Source organism: Opisthocomus hoazin, chromosome W (genome assembly GCF_030867145.1).
Source record: "Opisthocomus hoazin isolate bOpiHoa1 chromosome W, bOpiHoa1.hap1, whole genome shotgun sequence".
In the NCBI taxonomy this organism is placed as follows: domain Eukaryota; kingdom Metazoa; phylum Chordata; class Aves; order Opisthocomiformes; family Opisthocomidae; genus Opisthocomus; species Opisthocomus hoazin.
Genome location: NC_134453.1, coordinates 46,271,438 through 46,291,685, shown reverse-complemented (window position 1 = coordinate 46,291,685; position 20,248 = coordinate 46,271,438). Strand labels below are relative to the sequence as shown.

Sequence of the window (20,248 nt, the reverse complement as noted above, 5' to 3'; positions counted from 1 at the left end):
TGGGTGTATATCTTGGACTATCTGATTTATAGCTCTTAGATCCTGGACTAGTCGATACTCCCGCCCCCCAGGTTTTTTCACCGGTAATATAGGTGTGTTATATTCTGACTCGCATTCTACCAAAAGTCCATATTCCAAAAATTTCGTGATTAACCCCTCCAATCCTTTTCGAGCCTCCCCCTTAATAGGATATTGTTTTTGTCTTACCGGTTTGGATCCAGGTTTTAAGGTCACTTTTACTGGTTCTGCCAATTTGGACCGTCCCGGAACTTCATTTGCCCAAACCAAGGGGATTACTGCGTTTTCCACCTCTTCTGGAATTTGTTCCTCCTTAAAAGAATCCTGTAACATAAACACCCTTGCCTCTACGGCTTTTGATTCTGGTATCAATAATTCAATTTCCTCATTTTTAAAAGTCATTTGTGCCTCTAATTTCCATAATAAATCTCATCCTAACAAAGGCAACGGACATTCAGGCATATATAGAAACTGGTGAGTTACCCACTGTTTTCTCAATCTAAATTTCAACAGCTCTAAGAAAGGTTAATTTTCTTTTTACCCTGTCGCACCAACATCTACAGATTTATGACTACATTTCCCTTTACATGTATTTAATACCAAATAAGTGGTCCTTGTATTTATTAAAAATTTTACTTCCTCATTCCCTAGCTTCTCAGAGAGGGGCTTGGAGGGGAGAAGCCGATTCTGCTACCGCCCCCCCCCCCCCGGCCTTCCCTGTGTCCTTCCCGAAACCGGGCTAAATCCTCCTGCCCCCCCCATAGGAGAAACAGAAGGACTATCAGTCTCAGATTTTCGGTCCTCCTGATCACCTCCCCATCTCCAGCGAGGTGCAACCATTAATTCAACATCATCCTCCTCAGGCTCATATTTCAAACACTCTTTGCCAACACTACAAGCGGCGCAGCATTTCTTTGAACCCTTTTCGCAGTTTCCTTTCTTTAAAGCCATTACCATAGAACCGTGCGGATGTATCCCACACTGCCTTTGCCATTCCGAATGATTTCCCAACGAGAAAAACAAATCTACATATGTCATTTCTTCCTATTTACCTTCCCTTTTACAAAACAACATCAATTGCAAAATGGTATTGTAAAGCAGTGTCCCGTCCTCTGGCCACTTCTCCCCATCATCCAGAGTATATAACAGCCACCGATGATTACAATACTCAATTAACTGTTTCCGAGTTAAAGGGTCCCCCCTCAGCTCTTTCCAGTGTTTCAAAATACATCCCAAAGGTGTGCCCCGTGGGATAGGTCTTTTACTCGGAAAGGTGCCCATCCTTCAAATGACCAGTGGTAGTGATTGTGCACTATATCACAAACACTAATCAGAGGGACCCCAACCCTTGTTGGAGCTCCCTTTTGGGATCCCAGCCCCCTGCTGAGATCCTGGAGACTTCAACCCCCTGTTGAAGACCTCCCCCTTGGGCCCCGCTCCACCGGCTTTCACCGAGCAGAGACTTTTCACAAAGGTACCTTTTTAGCCCAACTCTACAAGGCTTTCACCGTGATTTATGAGCAGGCATTTATTATACCTAAAGAATGCCTTAATTAAATTCCAGGGGACTTACTTGGAATCCTTCGGTCCGGGGATCAGAGGTTCTCCTCGAGAATCCCTCGATGCCGGCTGGAGGTCCCGTGATCCCGCGGATCCGTCGGTATTCTGGGTTGCCAGAAACTGTCACTGAAAATCCGGGAATAAAACCTCGTAACACCAATGTAGTGTTAAAAGGCAGGCATTCTTTATTGCAGTGCTGGATGCACGGGGGATAATTCCACCAAACGTGCATACCTCATACCTTCTCCGTATAGTTTATATAGATCAAAATATACATATTTATTAGGTTACATAACTTATCCCTTTCATAATAAAATTAGTTCATTTTCATACACTCCTCCCACCCGCGCTTGCGCAGTGCCTCCTAGTGGTGGTCATCGGGGGTCCCAAGATGAAGGCTCATCCTCTTCATCACAGTGTCCGCTGGTTGACCCCAGCTTCTGCACATGCGCAGTCCTCTTCTGGCTCTTGTCCCGTAGCTAGGTCGCTGTAACTAGGTCGCTGTAGCTAGGTCGCCTTGACTGGCTCTAGGCGACCGCTAACATTTCAGGTGGGAAACATGGGACTTTTTGTTTCAGTTAATTTAGACAATAGATAAAAACCACAAACACACCTGCAACCATAGTAATGCTATTTCTATTAAAAATCCCCTTCACTACTATTGTTTAACATTAATGGTTACTTAGAGACTAGACCCTCTGTTCCTGGACCTAACGTCCAGATGGGCAGGGGCTATACAAGGGACATAACTAGCAACATGGTTTATGTTTATGGTTAACAGATTTCATCCCCTTGGTTACACATGGACAAAGAGAGCAAGACCCTCGTGATCCCCCAGCTTTAATCTGAGTCTGACGCGCATGGCATGGAATACCACATTGGTCAATATCAGGTCACCTGCCCTGTCCACCCCTCCACGCAAATACAACCCCTTCCAACTCCTCATTTGCGGGACCTAAGAGGTCTATCGGTGACCTTGGCTGCTATAGTGATACTACGAGCCTTCGCAAGGAGGACTACGAGCCTTCATCCAGAAGACCCCCACAGACGACCACCAGACGACACTGTGCAGGCGCTGAAGAGGGGCAGAGTATGATAATGAATCCTTAGAAATAATTATAATAATCACGCCTATTCCCAGGACTAATTGTAATAATCCCGCCTACTTAGATAAGCTTTGTAATAAATAGGTGCATGCTTTGTGACTCAGTGTGCAAGTTAGGAGGAGCGATCCCCCTTGCACCCGGCGCTGTAATAAACATACCTGCTTTATAACTCTCTGAGTTGTGGAGTTTGTTTCCGCACGTCAGTGGCAGCCTACATACATACAAAATTCTACTACACCACACAGGCTTTAAGAGAAGACCACGATTATTGGGTTTTTACTTGCAATATCTATGCCTGAAGGCACATGGCTAGTCAGAGCACGTGATCAAAAGACACTGCTCTATGGACCTGATTTCTCAACATAAAACAAACCCACATAGAGACAAGAGTTTTAAGATCTTGTTTCTATTAACTTTTGTCTCAGCATAAATCACATAAATAGAACAAAGGAAACATCTGGAAACCAAGATAAACACTTTCACTTCTCTTACATATTTAAGGTACAGAGATGCATCAACACAAAAAGGTATTCTAAACTCAGTGCTGTAAAGATTATTATTCTGTGCTATATTCATATTTCTATTCCACTTAAATTGAGAAGCTAGACAGTTAGACATATACTGTGCATGCAGATATTTCTGCTGCTTTTTTTGTCCCTGCAGTTTGGGAAGCAATCCTCTACTAAGCCTTACACTAAAAGAGTTCATTTTTTTCAGCCAAGTTATAGTGTGGGAAATTAATGCACAAATTTACAAAAGCAAAGTAAACAAAGCACAGCTTCTGCATCATGAATTTATTTTAAACTCACCATCTTTAGCACATGATCTATGTCCCAGCTTAATCTGAAAAGAAATGTTTCATATTATATAAGGTTAAGCCCTCTGGCATAACAGTAGGGGATACATTCTTTAGTACTATTTTTCTAAGACAGGATGAGTTTTAGTACCATGAAGTGCTTTATCAGCTAGACGGTGGAGTTTTTTGTTTTGTTGTGGCTGGAGGTTTTTTTTTAGCAAAAAAAGAAAAAAAGAAGAAAGAATTGTCTCCACAGCATTAGTTTTTACAAAAGCTTAAAAATAGTCATGATGGTTGAAAACAGACATAATACAAACTGGCAGCATAAAATGCTTTGTAGCCACAAAGCTTTATTATACCACTAATGAGCTTCTCCCCATGGAGCAATGAGGCCAAAGTAATTGACAGTTGTCTTAGAAAGACTTTAAGTCACCCCAAGTTTACAGAGTATGCTAATTTTACTAGAATCATTCTATCTCAATTATCTACGGCCCTGAAATTTTCAAGTCCAGAATCTCATCACTGATATTTCCAGGTGACAAAATAAAATATTCTGATACAAACAAGAACGCTTTTCACAACAGCTGCTACTAGTAGCAACCATACAGGAACAGTATTATAATGCTAAAATGGATTAGTGTATCAAATAAAATTACTTATTATTGATATGGTTTAATTCACCTAGTAAAGTAGGCCCTTTAACTAACCAAAATACTGTAACATACATTTTTCATCCCTCACAAAGTACAACTTATCACCTATTTTTAATACAAAATTTTTCAGTAATCTCTTCAGGTAGTATGAAGCAAAACACTTTATGAAAACACAGACATTTTTAACATTTATATTCAAACAGTTAAGTTGCAGATCTAAGATCACTTCTGTCAAATTCTGTCAAAAAATTTCCATCAATTCTGAAGAACTTCATCAGGAGTAACATTCCTGGACTGAAGGAAATAAGGTACAACAGGAGGAAAGATTCAAAAAGCAAGCCACTAGCAACGGCTAATAAAGCCTGAAGTTTGGAAATACATGTTTTAAGGATACACCTGTTTAACAAATAACCAAAATTTCAAGTTACAGACCAGGTAACCCTTCAGAAACTCAGAAATGTATTAAGACTGAAGCTAGTCTGTCTTCTTGGAGGACAAAAAAAAAGAAGTATTAAAGACGGCTTAACTGGATCATTTAAGCAAAACACTCTAGAGAAAAAATCTTCCCCCATTACCCATTAAGTCCATCCAAAAAATCATTAGGCAGGTCAAGAGCAATCAGACACTTGATTGCACAATGGGAAAATATTCTGACAGTCTCCATTTTAATAGCAACAATCTTCCATATTTATTCTGGACCTCCACGCTGTAAAATAAAAGCAGACAGTTATTATATTCTACTAAAAGAACAGGAAATGGAAATAAAATCTTTTTTACTGTTCTAGATAAACAGAGTTCTAGTTTTAATTTGATTTAGACATTGATTTTTAATCTATATAAGAACATGCACGGAATGTAAAAGTATCAGCATCTACCCATAACATCTCCATTTTTTTCAGCGGAGAATACAGAAGTATCAACACCTGCAAACCTATAGTTATAGCTGAAGAAACCTGACTCTTACTCACTTTATAAAGGTTTGATAAACACAGCAGTAGTAAACAGAAGTTTTCAAATTATTTTCACTGCCCAAATTCCAAAGTGCAAAGTAAAAACAAAGCCAAGGTCAGACATTACAATCTTTATGAGAAATCAGAAAGGTACTCAATTCGTTATTTTGCCAACAAAATTATTTTACAACTTACCTCACCAATATAAAATTTATGCTAGAGGTCAAGAAGTGTATTACTATGAAAAACAAATAACTTTATTTCTAATTATAATACCCTACTGATATACACGCAGGAAAACTGATTTCCTCTACTAAAATGATCACACTGTAGGTGTCTTTATCATTTAACAGAGCTATGTAAGTGTCTTTTCATTTGAAACTCACACCCATCTCTCCAGTTCTTCAAATTTGGTGCATTCTCCCTTTTTAAGCATCAGTGTTTACAACTGAAAATTGTTACAGAACAAAAGCAGGTTTTTCTTACCTTTCATGCATAATGCCATATTTGCAAATATTGAAAAAATATTTATATCAAGTTTAATAAAATGTTTCCACTACTAGAAATACAAGAGTTAACTTACTAATACATAACTTATAAAAACTTGTTTGAGAAATATTTTGGACTTCAGTCACCTGGTAATAGCCTTTGCCGGTCTAAGAACAGACTCTTGTGCTCCTGTCCAGCATATTCAAATTACACATTAAACAGCTGTTACAAAACAGGTAGAGACTGTGATTAATGTAGGCTATGACTATTGCTAGCTATCTGCATGTCTGTTTTAAGTCTGTATCTCTCTAATCAGTGATACCACAAGCTACTAATTAGTGAGTTAGGTACCTTGTGTATTGTATTAAGATTTTGCAGTTTGGATATTGTGCATCAAAGATGTGAAAACTCTGAGTATACACTTACCAAGTACAATGTAATACCATATTTTAAACTTTGAAGAAGGTGTAGAAATAAGATAAATTCTAGGTAAACACAGACAATACACACCAATAAATGAAACTTACTTGAATATATTCAATCTCTTCATCTGACATAAGTTTCCTTCTATATTTCTGAGGTAAGGTTCTTGCTAATTCAGAAGTGTCTGGTATACCTTGTACTCTATTAGCATGTGAAATATTTTGAAATGATGGTGATCTGGCTCCTACAGACTCCTGTGCTTTTGAAGCATCGAGAGATGGAATACTTGCTTGTAGAGGTTCCTGTACTGAAACCCAGATTGCAAAACCATTACAGAAATAAGACTGTAAAATTAATTAGTGAGCAGCCAATAAAAGTTACCAGTTATTGACAATTTTCTTCGTTATAACAAATACTTAAAAGAATTAAAAGATACTCTACTTCTCACAAGCTGTTTTTATTGTTGTTAAATATACCAAGAACACAGTGAAAAAAATCTGAAAGTAAAAGAAAGCATATTTGAGCAGCAGAAATACTGATGTGGAAACAGAATATAAATCAGCATATATCCTAAAAAAGGCTTTTTCACTGGGAAGCTGTACTTACAGAAAAAGCATAAAGTATCAAATGTGTTATTTAAATGTGTGGTAATGTAGAAAGATAACTAAGATAATGTAGAAAGATAACTAAGATAACTAACATCCACTAAGATGATACTTTTTGTTTACTGCAACTGTAAAAACAGACAAGTGAAAAAAGAGGTAGAGGCTTACAGAAAGATAAAGCTCACAACTATGACATATCACAACATGCAATACAATGTCATACCCATTTTTAATATTACAAAATGGCATCAACAAAGGAAGATCCCAAACACAGCAAGGAAGAAGAGAACCCATCAGAATGAGCACAATATGAACAGAGAGCATGCAATTAAGCTGAAATTTTAAAATTTAAGAGCAGGAGGCAAAGGGAACAGAAGACGAAAACAGAAGAAACCAACACAGATGATAATAGTTTGGACTAGTAATGACTACAAAGTATTTTTGTTTCAAGAAGTAATACACCTTATATATGAAAAAAAGAAAGTTTCCCCAAATTTGTTTTTTATACCACACAAATGTTTAGAGATTTGCCTAAGATTTTGCTCTATTGTATGTTTTAAAGTCTGAAGCGTAGTTGGAATAGAAAGATTAGCCAACTAAAAACCTGAAGTCAAGACTCAAAAATACCCGACCTAATACTGTTGTTGCTTAAGCTCAGATACAGTCCCTACTACAGTTTTCCCTCCCCTGTTTGAGACCATCATGTTGCAGTAGTAATATGATAATAGAATTTGGCTGGCCTTTCAAGCACTCGCATCCCTAAAAGCATAGTCTTGATCTGCAGAGCTCTGTTTAGCTATGTAGAAGCAACAGCCTGGTATGGTGAAGCACAGTTATTGCTACAGTGTTCAAGCAAAGTGAGGTAGATTGCAATTTACTAATGAGGTGACAGAAATAGATTAAGGTAGAAAAGTCTAACATACTTAAAATATACAGTTACAAAAATCTTCTGATGTGAAGATAAACATGAGCCAAGTAACATGTTTTTAAGCCTTTGAGAAAGCAATTCACTGGTGGTGCAATTGGCTGAACTGCGCACAAGACACAAAATTCTTACTGAAAATTAATCGCAGAAAATAGTTCCCGAAGAATTCACAGGTAAGTCAGAAGTGGCACTGATGTACAGTGTAGATGTTGCAGTAGTAGTTTGCAAAGTTAATGGATAAACTAAACTTAAAGCTAAATCCCAAATGTGATAATGCTGTGGCAAATACATGGTATGGTATCATTTCTAAACAAGTGAGAATAATAACAGAGCTTCTTAAAACATCTACTACTTTAGTTTCAAATGCTTTATTGACTCAAGAGGAATATTAAAACAACATACAGATCATTAACTTTGATGTCTAAATGTAACAGCAGTGGGGTTCCTATAAATATAAACATAGCTATAGGTATAAAAATTGTCAAAGATTGCAATTAAGTTAATTTTTTCTCAGCATTAATTAACAGCACAAGGAAACACTTCTTAAAATGTACAGTGGAATGGCTCTCAGCTATAATCAGGGTTTTAAATGCCACAGACATCACACACTCCAATTAGGAAAAGAAAGGATGAGGAAAATACAACACCATTTCTGCAAATATCACCGAATACCTAAGGCTGGTTCAAATTGACTTGGACACTATCACTTCAGGCAAATATTAGTATTTGCAAAAATGGGACTTTGTATGTAAGTAGGAAAACAACACTGGAAATCTTTGTGAATCTGCCTTGACTAAGAAAAAGACATGTATTATGTATATTCCCACAGTTGTACAGATTCTGAAAAGGAAGAGTCAAAGAGTTGCCTTCAGACTAAAACAACTACGGTTCAGAAACCCTGCTCAAAATCAGTTGAGTCGCATAGTCGAAGCAGAAAAACTGTGTGCTGGTTCTTATATAAAACAGTTAACGCAAAGAAGTGTGGCACAAGTTGTATCTATAGATGAAATACTTACTTTTAGGTCTGGGACTACTTTTTCTGTCTGGGAACTTAATTAATGGAGTATGTGGCTTAACTACCTAGAACAAGACAAGGTAGTAGGAGAAACAGGGAGAATAAAATACATTTCTAGACAAACATTAGCTTTATAATAATAAAATGGAACATATAACATATTAAACAACCACTTCTACACTGCTGCTTTGTGCACCACCACTCTGATAAACTTACTACTTATGTTCTATTTTTACCCAAGGAGAAATTTCACCTTTAAGAGCATTCCTCCACCCTAGTATTCAGGACAGGAATAAGCATTCTCTTCCTGTTCTCACAGTAATCAGCGTGTATGCAAAAATAACTACCACAGCAGTATAAACAGAATGATAAAGTTTTAGCATGTGAAATTGCTAGCTGTGCTCTGCCTGTACATATTTGTTCATCTTGCTAGATGGGATTGACTAGTTCCATTAAGAAAAAAACCTATAAATTATAAAGCCTGTTATTCAAAGCAACTCTGCTTATTTTTAAAACATGTCTTTTCAAGAAGACTCCATGTTTCACCTTCACCTTAAAGGGAAGAGGGATGGCTTAGAAAGGAGATGCTGGCTAGCGCCCTCCTCTCTTGAGCAGAGCACAAAAGGGGAAGCCCACAGGCTGCCCAGTAGCACTAGGAGAACCAGGCACCGAAATCAAATGACCGGCGCCAGCAGGTCGGCCCCGCCGCATGCTTCTTCCCCCACGCCAAGGACACCGGCCTCTCTGGCGGTGCCTTGGCCACCTCAGGTCCTGGCGGCTACACACGATGCGAGGCCCACCACCCGCATTGGGCTCCCAGCTCCAGCCGCCCCCCAGCCGCAGGCCGAGCACTGTTACCTGAACGACTCTAGTGACGGCCGCCATCTTACTGCCCATGGTGACGCCACAGCGTCGCGCCCCACCGCCTGCGCCTGAGGGGCAACGCCGGGCCACGCCCACTATTGGCAGGGCCCGGAAGAAGGGCTGTGGAGGCACTGCCAAAATACAAACACAACAAAATACAAGGGGCAACACATTAAAAGTAAAAGACCACTTCAAGTAGGACTGCGTTTTATTGGAATTCGAACAAGACACAGCCGATCCACCTTTTAAAAGCTGACACTCACTTATGAAGAGCACCAATGTTTTTATTTAACATAATAAAAACCATAACTGTGGTGGGTTGACCTTGGCTACACACCAGGTGCCCACCAAACTGCTCTACCCCCCCCCCCCCCCGCACTCAGTATGACGGGGGGAGAAAAAGATGATGCTCATGGTGACGTGCGGAAAACAGACTCCACAATCTGTAAGACTGTAAAGTAGGTATGCTTATTCGGCGTCGGGCGGCACAGGGGGGTAGCCCCACCAAAGTCGTGTGCCACAGACAGTAACTTGCCTCTTCAGTTTATACAGTCAAGTATTACATATTCATCAGATTTCCCAATCCGCCTATACATATGCATGACCCAACCGTACTTGCGCAGTGCCTCCTGGTGGTGGTCGTCGGGGGTCCCAAGATGAAGGCTCCTCCTCTTCATAGAATCACAGAATCACAGAATGGTAGGGGTTGGAAGGGACCTCTGTGGGTCATCTAGTCCAACCCTCCTGCTGAAGCAGGGTCACCCACAGTAGGTTGTAGAGGACCTTGTCCAGGCGGGGCTTGAGTATCTCTAGAGAAGGGAGACTCCACAACCTCCCTGGGCAGCCTGTTCCAGTGCTCCGTCACCCTCAGAGGGAAGAAGTTCTTCCTCATGTTCAGACGGAACTTCCTGTGCTTCAGTTTGTGCCCATTGTCCCTTGTCCTGTCACTGGGCACCACTGAAAAGAGCTTGGCCCCATCCTTCTGACACCCACCCTTCAAATATTTGTAAGTATATATTAGGTCCCCTCACAGCCTTCTCTTCTTCAGGCCGAACAAGCCCAGCTCCCTCAGCCTCTCCTCGTAGGGGAGATGCTCCAGTCCCCTCACCATCCTTGTAGCCCTCCGCTGGACTCTCTCCAGTAGCTCCTCATCTTTCTGGAACTGGGGAGCCCAGAAATGGACAGAGTACTCCAGATGAGGCCTCACTAGGGCAGTGTAGAGGGGAAGGAGAACCTCCCTCGACCTGCTGGCCACACTCCTCTTGATGCATCCCAGGATCCCATTGTCCTTCTTGGCAGCCAGGGCACACTGCTGGCTCATGGTTAACCTGTCGTCCACTAGGACACCCAGGTCCCTCTCCACAGAGCTGCTCTCCAGCAGGTCCGCCCCAAGCCTGTACTGATGCATGGGGCTGTTCCTCCCCAGGTGTAGGACCCTGCATTTGCCTTTGTTGAACCTCATCAGGTTCCTCTCTGCCCAACTCTCCAGCCTGTCCAGGTCTCGCTGAATGGCAGCACAGCCTGCTGGTGTATCTACCACACCTCCCAGTTTGGTGTCATCAGCAAACTTGCTGAGGGTACATTCTAACTCTTCATCCAGGTCATTGATGAAGAAGTTAAACAAGGCTGGGCCCAGTACTGACCCCTGGGGGACACCACTAGTTACCGGCCTCCAACTAGACTCAGCGCCGCTGATGACAACCCTCTGAGTTCTGCCATTCAGCCAGTTCTCAATCCACCTCACCGACCACTCATCCAGCCCATACTTCCTGAGCTTCCCTAGGAGGATATTATGGGAGACTGTGTCGAAAGCCTTGCTGAAGTCTAGGTAGACAACATCCACGGCTCTCCCTTTGTCTACCCAGCCAGTCATGTCATCGTAGAAAGCTATCAGATTGGTCAGGCATGATTTCCCCTTGGTGAATCCATGCTGACTACTCCTGATAACCTTCTTTTCTTCCACTTGCTTGATGATGGCCTCCAGGATAAGCTGCTCCATCACGTTTCCCGGGATGGAGGTGAGGCTGACCGGCCTGTAGTTCCCTGGGTCCTCCTTCTTGCCCTTTTTGAAGACTGGAGTGACATCGGCCTTTCTCCAATCCTCGGGCACCTCTCCTGTCCTCCAGAACCTCTCAAAGATGATGGAGAGTGGCTCAGCAATGACATCCGCCAGCTCCCTCAGCACTCGTGGGTGCATTCCATCGGGGCCCATGGATTTGTGGGCATCCAGATCGCTTAAGCGATTCCTCACACAGTCCTCCTCGACCAAGGGAAAGTCATCCTCTCTGTAGGCTGCTTCTCTTACCTCCGGGGCCTGGGTTTCCTGAGGGCCAGCCTTGGCACTGAAGACTGAAGCAAAGAAGGCATTCAGTAGCTCTGCCTTCTCCGCATCCTCCGTCACCAGGACACCCGCCTCATTCAGCAGCGGCCCCACATTGTCCCTAGCCTTCCTTTTGCTGCTGATGTAGTTGAAGAAGCCCTACTTGTTGTTTTTGACATCCCTTGCCAGGTTCAATTCCAGGTGGGCTTTGGCCTTCCTCGTTGCATCTCTGCATGCTCGGACAACATTCCTGTACTCTTCCCAAGTGGCCTGCCCCTCTTTCCACATTCCATGGACCTTTCTCTTCCACCTGATCTCTGCTAGAAGCTCCTTGTTTAACCATGCAGGTCTCCTGCCTCCTTTGCTAGATTTCTTTCCCAGGGTGATGCACCGATCCTGAGCATGGAGGAAGTGACTTTTAAAGAGCGACCGGCACTCTTGGACCCCCCTGCCTTTGAGAGCCCTGGCCCATGGGATTCCTCCCAGTAGCTCCTTGAAGAGGCCAAAGTTAGCCTTCCTGAGGTCCAGGGTTTTGATCCTGCTTATCGCCCTGCTTCCTCCACGCAGGATCCTGAACTCGACCATTTCATGGTCACTGCAGCTGAGTCTACCTCCGACCTTCACATCCTCCACCAGTCCCTCCTTTTTTGTTAATACAAGGTCCAGCAGAGCGCCTCTCCTTGTTGGTTCCTCCACCACTTGCATCAGAAAGTTATCATCGATGCTCTGAAGGAACCTCCTGGACTGCATGTGCCTAGCTGTATGGTCTTCCCAGCTGATGTGAGGGTGGTTGAAGTCCCCCATGAGAACCAGGGCCTGTGACTGTGAGGCTGCTTGCAGCTGCCTGTAGAAGGCCTCATCAGTTTCCTCCTCCTGGTCAGGTGGCCTGTAGTACACACCCACTGTAATGTCACCCTTATGAGCCTGTCCCTTAATTCTAACCCACAAGCTCTCAACTCCTTCTTCATCTGCCCCCAGGCCAACCTCAATGCATTCCATTTGCTCCCTCACATGCAGGGCAACTCCCCCACCTCTCCTTGTTGGCCTGTCTTTCCTAAAGAGTCTGTAGCCATCCATGACAGCATGCCAGTCATGTGAGTTGTCCCACCATGTTTCTGTGATGGCGACCAAGTCGTAGCCGTCCTGCTGTATAATGGCTTCCAGCTCCTCCTGTTTATTGCCCATGCTACATGCATTGGTATAGACACACTTGAGCTGGGCTGTCAATCTCACCCATGACCCTGGCACACCAAGCCTAGGCTCATCCCTAGTGAGCTGGGCGATGTCTCCTTCCCCCTTCGAACCTAGTTTAAAGCCCTCTCAATGAGCCCCGCCAGCTCGTGGCCAAGAATCCTTTTTCCCCTTTGAGATCGCTTCGATCTGCCTGTTGCTAGGAGGCCCGGTGCTGTGTACACCTCCCCATGATCAAAGAAGCCAAAATTTGACTGATGTCACCAGTCCCTGAGCCACCTGTTAACCAGGTGAGTTTTCCTGCCCCTTTCAGTGCTGTTCCCTGCCACTGATGGGATGGAGGAAAACACCACCTGCGCTCCTGATCCCTCAACCAGTCTCCCCAGTGCCCTGAAGTCCCTTTTGATGGCCTTGGGACTTCTCTCTGCTATCTCGTCCCCGTCAACCTGTACTGCCAAGAGGGGGTAATAATCAGAAGGCCGCACCAGACCAGGGAGCTTCCTAGCAACATCCCTAACCCGGGCCCCAGGGAGGCAGCAGACTTCCCTGTGGGATGGGTCCGGTCGGCAGATCGGGCCCTCTGTTCCCCTCAGAAGGGAATCACCTATGACAATGACCCTCCTTTTTTTCTTAGCCGAGGCAGTTGTAATGTGTGGGGCCGACTGACTCGTCCTGGGCAACCCCCTGGATGGAGCTTCACCTTCACCCACTTCCTCTGTGGCCAGTCCCTCACATTCCAGAGCCCCATATCTGTTGCTTAAGGGCAACTGGGCAGATGAGGGAGGCCGGGAGGGGATTCGCTTGCCCCCCCGAGCAGGGACCCGTTTCCATTCCCCCCCATCTCTTAGGTCCCCTCTTTCTGCTCGGTGGCAAGAGGGTAGGGGGTTCTCTGCTTCTCGTGGAGCCGCCTCCTGCTGCCTCGGCCTCAGGGAGGGCAGGGTGCGGCCCCACCAGTCGATCTCCCTCTCACACTCCCGGATGCTCCTCAGCCTCTCCACTTCCTCCTTCAGCTCTGCCACCAGGCTGAGCAGGTCATTCACCTGCTCGCACCGAACACAGCCGTTGTCTCTGCTGTCCGCCGGTACGAGCGCCAGGCTCAGAGACCTGGACAGCTGCGTTCTTGCGCGGGGCCTCCGTCTGGGTCCCCACGCTCCTTCGAGCAAGAGCTTTACCACGGATGGTAACCAGGGCTAGAATATCTCCTGGAAGGGCGATGCGCACTACTTGAGTTGCCAGGAGGGGGGGCTGCACCCTGCCCGCTCGCCTTCCCCGCGCCAACTGCCGCGCCGCTCCCCGGCTGCCGCGCCGCCTCTGTTTGCCGGCTCTGCTCGCCCGCGCTCCCTGGGAGCTGCTCTTATTCGTGAGGGGGTTTGGCCGCTGTCACACTCGGCTCCGCCCCCGCTGAGTCAGAGCTGACGCTCCTCGGCACCTCCCGCTTTCCCGCTGGGGGGGGGGGGGGGGGGCTGGGGTCTCCTCTCTCTCCCGGCGCTTTTTGCCGCCTCGCCGCTGCGGTTTTGCCACCGGAGAAAGGGTCCCTCGGCGCGAGCCTCTGCTCCAGAGCCCTTCATCTTCAGTAGCTTCCATCATGGTGTTTCATCACAGTGTTCGCTGATTGACCTTTGTTTCTGCGCAAACTTAGTTCTCTTCTGGCTCCCATCCAAACTGCAAGGTCAGTCTTAGCCGGTTCTAGGCGACTTCCCAGCCCCTATCAGGAACTAACCCCTTTGTAAGGAAATGGAAGACCCTCTGCCTCAGTTAATTTACACAACAGATAAGCACTGTCAGTTCTCTGCACAGCAACTATCAGGCAGTGCTGCTTCTACTAAATTCCTTAACTATTAGGCAAGGCTGCTTCTACTAAAATCCCTTTAACCCCTTTCTTCAGTCCCCCCTTTTCTAAAAGGTTAGTAAATTCTTTTACTACTGTTAATTTTATTATAGTACATCGTTATTTAATATCTTCTCAAAATACTTATCGGACTCCAGCTTTCGTCGTAATTGGTTCCTTTTCCATTCACTGTAAGAATCTCCTGTACTCTTGCAACACCAAAGGCTACACCTAATCAAAATACACAAAATAATGCTTACTATGACGATCAAAACTATTGTAACAAATAATTGCTTCAGCCATCCTAGATTAGGTAACCAAGAAGTGAGTTTTTCCCATATTTCCGAGAAACCCCAGGATGTGTCGTCTTGGGCAACTTGATGCAACACCTTGGTCTTGTCCCAGATTTTATTCAAATCTGTTTCTATTGTACACGTTCATCTAGGCCCCTCCCTCAGGTCCCAACCACATGTTTTCTGATTTTGTTTCCACTAAATAAGAAGTCATAATCTCATCCCCAATTTGTATGGATATCCCCTTCTGTATTCCATAGGGTCGTCCATACAGGATCTCAAAAGGGCTCAGTCCCTCTCTTGCCCTAATTTCACAATTTGTTGCTTGATTAAGTGGTTTATTTTCTCCACTTGGCCGCTCGACTGAGGGCAGTATGGGGTGTGGAGCTGCCAATCTATACCCAGGTGACAGCTGATTTGTTGTACTATTTTTGAAACAAAACGTGGTCCCCTGTCAGAGGACACAGTTGCTGGAACCCCAAAGTGTGGTATTATCTCTTGTATTAATACTTTAGTTACTTCCTGAGCTTTAGCCGTCCTGGTTGGGAATGCTTCCGGCCAACCTGAAAAGGTATCGGTTAATACCAATAGATATCGGTACCCCCCTTTTCTTGGGAGTTCCGTGAAACCAATCTGCCATTGCTGCCCAGGCCCATTACCTTTTCCAATCTGACCCATCTCTGGTTTAGGGTTATTTTTCGGATTAGTCTGGAGGCAAAGATCGCACTGCTGAGTCACCTGTCTCACCGTGGTGTATAGATTTCTGGCCACAATCTCTCCAATAAAGTGTTTGTACAGAGCCTCTGTTCCCCAATGCCTTTTCCTATGTCCTTCCCTTACCAAATGCCATATCAGACAGGAGGGAATGATTAGTTTTCCCTGTGGGGTTTGAGCCCACCCTTCCTCATTATACGACTCTTCTAGATCTGTGATAAGTTTCTGGTCTTCCTTGGTATATTCTGGCTTACCTTCTAGGGAGATTCGTCAGTCAGGGATTAAAGCCCCTTCAGTTTTTACCTCCGTTTTGGCCACCTGTGTTGCCTCTTTGTCTGCCAGCTCGTTTCCTTTTTTTTCAATTTTGAGCTCACTTTCTGGTGCGCCTTAATATGCATGATTGCCACTTTCTTGGGGAGTTGAACTGCCTCCAGCAGTTTCAGAATTTCTTCTGCATGTTTGATGTTTTTCCCTTGAGAGTTCAATAGTCCTCTTTCCTTCCAGATCGCTCCATGCGCATGCACAGCTCCGAAGGCATGCTTCGAGTCTGTGTATATATTCACAACTTTGCCTTGGGCCAATTCCAAGGCATGGGTTAAAGCAATTATCTCTGCCTTTTGCGCAGAGGTGTTTATGGGCAAAGGTCCTGACTCTATGACTTTTTGACTGGTGGTAATAGCGTACCCTGCGTGTCTCTTACCACTCAGAACATAGCTGCTTCCATCTGTGATCCAGTTTTCCCCATTCTCTATAGGGTTGTCTTTCAAATCCGGGCGACTTGCATAGGTTGCTTCAATGGTCTCCAGGCAGTCATGGTGCACCGGTTCTCCTGTGTTTCCGCTGAGAAAGGAAGCTGGATTGACAATGTTAGTAACTATAATCTCTACATCATCCTGTTCTACCAGTATGGCCTGATATCTCAGGAATCTTTGTGGAGAAAGCCAGTGTCCTCCTTTTGCCTCCAGTACTGCGGATACCGTGTGGGACACCAAAACAGTCATTTGCTGGCCCAAGGTAAATTTTCGGGCTTCCTGTATATTTAATATTACAGCTGCAACCGCTCGCAGGCATCCAGGCCAACCCTTCGCAGTTGCATCCAGTTGTTTGGAGAGATAGGCAACTGCTCGTCGATATGGCCCTAGGTCTTGTGCTAGTATCCCCAGAGCAATCCCCTGCTTCTCGTGAGAGAAAAGGAAAAACGGCTTACTCGCATCTGGGAGCCCTAAGGCAGGGGCTGACATCAGGGCTTTTTTCAATAGTTTAACGGCTTGCATGGTCTCCTTGTTCCATTTAAGGTGATTTTGTCCAGTAGCTGTTAGTGCATATAGTGGTTTAACGAGTAGTCCATAATTATAAATCCACAGCCAGCACCAGCCGGTCATTCCCAAGAAAGGCCGTAGCTCTTTCACTGTCGGAGGTCTCTGAGTTTGGCATATTGCCTCTTTACGGGCCTGTCCCAAAGTTCTTTGTCCAGCGCTAATCTCATAGCCCAAGTAAATCACCTCGCGTTGTATTATTTGAGCCTTCTTCTTAGATACCCGCTACCCTTGGAGCCCCAAGAAATTTAATAGACTCACCGTCCAAATGATACAACTGTCCTCTGTTTTGATGGCAGTCAGGATGTCATCCACATACTGTAATAATTTCCCTTCTTCAGACGGGATTTCCCAGGACACCAAGTCTTTTGCGAGTTGATTGCCGAAGATGGTAGGGCTGTTCTTAAATCCTTGTGGCAGCACCGTCCAAGTGAGCTGAGTCTTTCGACCACTTTTGGGGTTTTCCCATTCAAATGCGAATAATTTCTGACTGGCTTCATGGAGAGGGAGGCAAAAGAAGGCATCTTTCAGATCTAAAACAGTAAACCAGGTTAATTCGGGAGCCAATATGGTCAACAAAGTATATGGGTTTGCTACTACCGGGTAGAGGTCCTCTTTTATTTTGTTTACAGCTCGCAAGTCCTGGACCACCCGGTACGACCCGTCAGGTTTACGGACAGGTAGTATAGGGGTGTTAAAATATGACTTGCACTCTTTCAATAATCCTAATTGTAAAAATCTTTCTATCACTGGCCGGATTCCTTCCTTATCTTCCTGTTTTAGGGGATATTGCTTAACTCTTACCGGTTGCCGGCCTTCTTTGAGTCTAACTTCAACGGGTGCAGCATTCTTCGTTCTTCCAGGGACATCAGTGGCCCATACCCCAGGGTATACCCAGTTTAGGATCTCTTTGGGAATTCTCCTTCTGTGGGGGAACTGGTTAGAAATAGACTCAGTACCTGCATATATTGTTGATCCTTCACCTCCAGAGTAATTTCTCTTTTTTCAAATGTAATTTTTGCACCCAATTGTTCCAACAAATCCTTTCCCAGAAGTGCCTTTGGGGAGTTGGGCATATACAAGAATTTGTGGATGCCCCATTGTTTTCCTAATTTGTACTTTAAAGGTTTACAAAAGTATGCCTTTTCACTTTGGCCAGTCGCCCCTTTTACTATGATATAGTCACTCCCCAGGGGCATCAAGGTTTGATTCAAAACCGAGTATGTTGCCCCTGTGTCAACCAAAAATTCTACCTCTTGTTGTTGCTTCCCTAGCTTCATTATAACCAGTGGATCCGCTAGGGTGGATTTCCCAGGTCCCCGTCAATCTTCCTTCACATGAGCTACCAATTCTTCTTGCCCGATGATTTCATTCATTTCCCTTGTTTTTTGGACATTCCCTTTTCCAATGACCAAACTTCTTACACAACGCACGTTGGTCTCTGCCTAACCGGGATGGTTCTCGTCTAGGTTTTCTCTCTCCCTCTTCCCTGACAACTGCTACCATTCTCCTCTGTCCTTGTTTGTACCCTTCCTCTTTATTGGTAAACACTCTCCATGCTTCATCCAGTAAGACTTCCAAATTTCTCCCTTCTGTGGGGCGCAACTTCTGGAGTTTGCGCCTAATGTCTCCCGTAGACTGCCCAAAAAATAGGGAGACTAGTTGTTGTATTCCTACCTCTGACCCAGGGTCCAGCGGTGTGTTACAGCGCATTACATCCCTTATTCAGTCCAGGAATTCAGATGGAGACTCGAAAGGACCCTGTTTAACTGCATATAAAGCTGACCAATTTATAGTTTTGGGAATGGCCTTTTCCATTCCTTTAAAAATCCACTCGCTGTATGCCTGCAACCTTTCCCTGTGAACAGACCTGTTAGCATCCCACTTCGGGTCTTGGAGGGGGAAATAATCCTTAACCTCACCCCCCCTCTCTTTATAGTGGTTTTCAGCCAAATCACTTGCAGTTTTCAGAATTAACTGTTTCTCTGTTTCGGTTACACATTCTAATAAAAATTGTATATCATCCCAGTCAGGATTATGTTATCATAATTTTAACATATTTAGCGACCTTTGCTGGGTCTGTCCGATATTCCCAAACCACCCTTTCCCAGGCTTCTAGATCATTAGTGGAGAAGGGTACTTTAACCAACATTGTTCCACTGTCAGGTCCTACTGCCTCTCAAAGAGGTGCTTGTAAAGCTGTTGAGGTAGACTTCTTCCTAGTCTGGGAAGACACAGGGCTATTTGAAGGAATGGAGGTTTTGTCCGAGTCCACGTCCTGTTCCTGTGACCGAGGGGGAGGCTTGAACAAGTCAGTTAGATCCTGTTCTGGCGCCTGGTGAATTTTATTAGCTTTAGTACATCTTTGCCCAATGCTACATGCCGAACAACACCGCCTCAGTTTAACTCTGAGTTCTTTATTATTTTCTCGCTCAAGTGTGAGTACCATGGGGTCCTGTGGTAGTATCATTCCACAGTTCCTTTGCCACTCCGGATGGTTTCGGAGGGTGAAAAACATATTTGCATATGAGACCTCATCCCATTTTCCTTCTCTCCCCAAAACCAGCATTAGCTGCAAAAGGATATTATAGCCTATTGACCCATTTAATGGCCACTTGGCCCCATTTTCCAATTTATATAGAGGCCACCACTGATTGCAATATTTGATAAGGATCCTTTTACTTTCTATGCCTCCAGTCCCAGCTTGGTGCCAATTCTTATATAATCTAGGAGCTAGCCCACATGCAAAGCAGGGAATTATTCCTGCTTGCCCACCAACCCCAGGACTTATAAGGGTTTCTGGAGGTTGTTCTCAATCTAAAGCCACCTTCCACCTTGTGGGAGCCACATATGCCCCTTTCAAATAAAACCTTTCTTCTCCCCTTTGTATCCAATCTCCCCCCCCCCTTATTTAAATACTCCCAAGGTTCGAGCCCAAACCACCTAAGGAGTGATTTCCTTCGCTCTGCCACTTTAATAATTAGCCAGTTCCCGTTCCCCATCACTTAGGAGAGTGGTTAGGCACTACGGCAGCCCAACTTGCACGTTAAAAAGATTTACAGGCTTTGTAATCGTTCCAAGCGCTTTGTCTGTCTCTGGCTGTGCTCCTCGTGGAGTTATGGAACCACAGATCGGGACTCCCACTCACTTCACCGCAATGCTGCGTCTCAACCACACATACA

The 20,248-nt window shown here is 44.6% G+C and overlaps 1 protein-coding gene across 1 annotated transcript; it reads right to left on the bottom strand.

Moving 5' to 3' along the window:
- Positions 1-1,759: 1,759 nt before the first annotated feature.
- LOC142365674 (alpha-ketoglutarate dehydrogenase component 4-like) lies at positions 1,760-9,494 on the bottom strand. Its single transcript, XM_075446717.1, has 4 exons — positions 9,399-9,494; positions 8,542-8,605; positions 6,100-6,302; positions 1,760-4,839 (listed from the first exon to the last, which is right to left on the bottom strand). Exons 1-4 carry the CDS (start codon positions 9,435-9,437, stop codon positions 4,822-4,824), a joined length of 324 nt encoding a protein of 107 aa, XP_075302832.1. The 5' UTR covers positions 9,438-9,494; the 3' UTR covers positions 1,760-4,821.
- Positions 9,495-20,248: the final 10,754 nt, after the last annotated feature.

Bases quoted from the DNA above. Each gene is read 5' to 3' on its own strand.
- LOC142365674 (XM_075446717.1), bottom strand. From the start codon at position 9,437: ATGGGCAGTAAGATGGCGGCCGTCACTAGAGTCGTTCAG. The intron at 8,606-9,398 runs GTAACAGTGCTC...GTCTTGTTCTAG, and splicing joins CCGTCACTAGAGTCGTTCAG to GTAGTTAAGCCACATACTCC. The intron at 6,303-8,541 runs GTAAGTATTTCA...TCTGGGTTTCAG, and splicing joins AAGTAGTCCCAGACCTAAAA to TACAGGAACCTCTACAAGCA.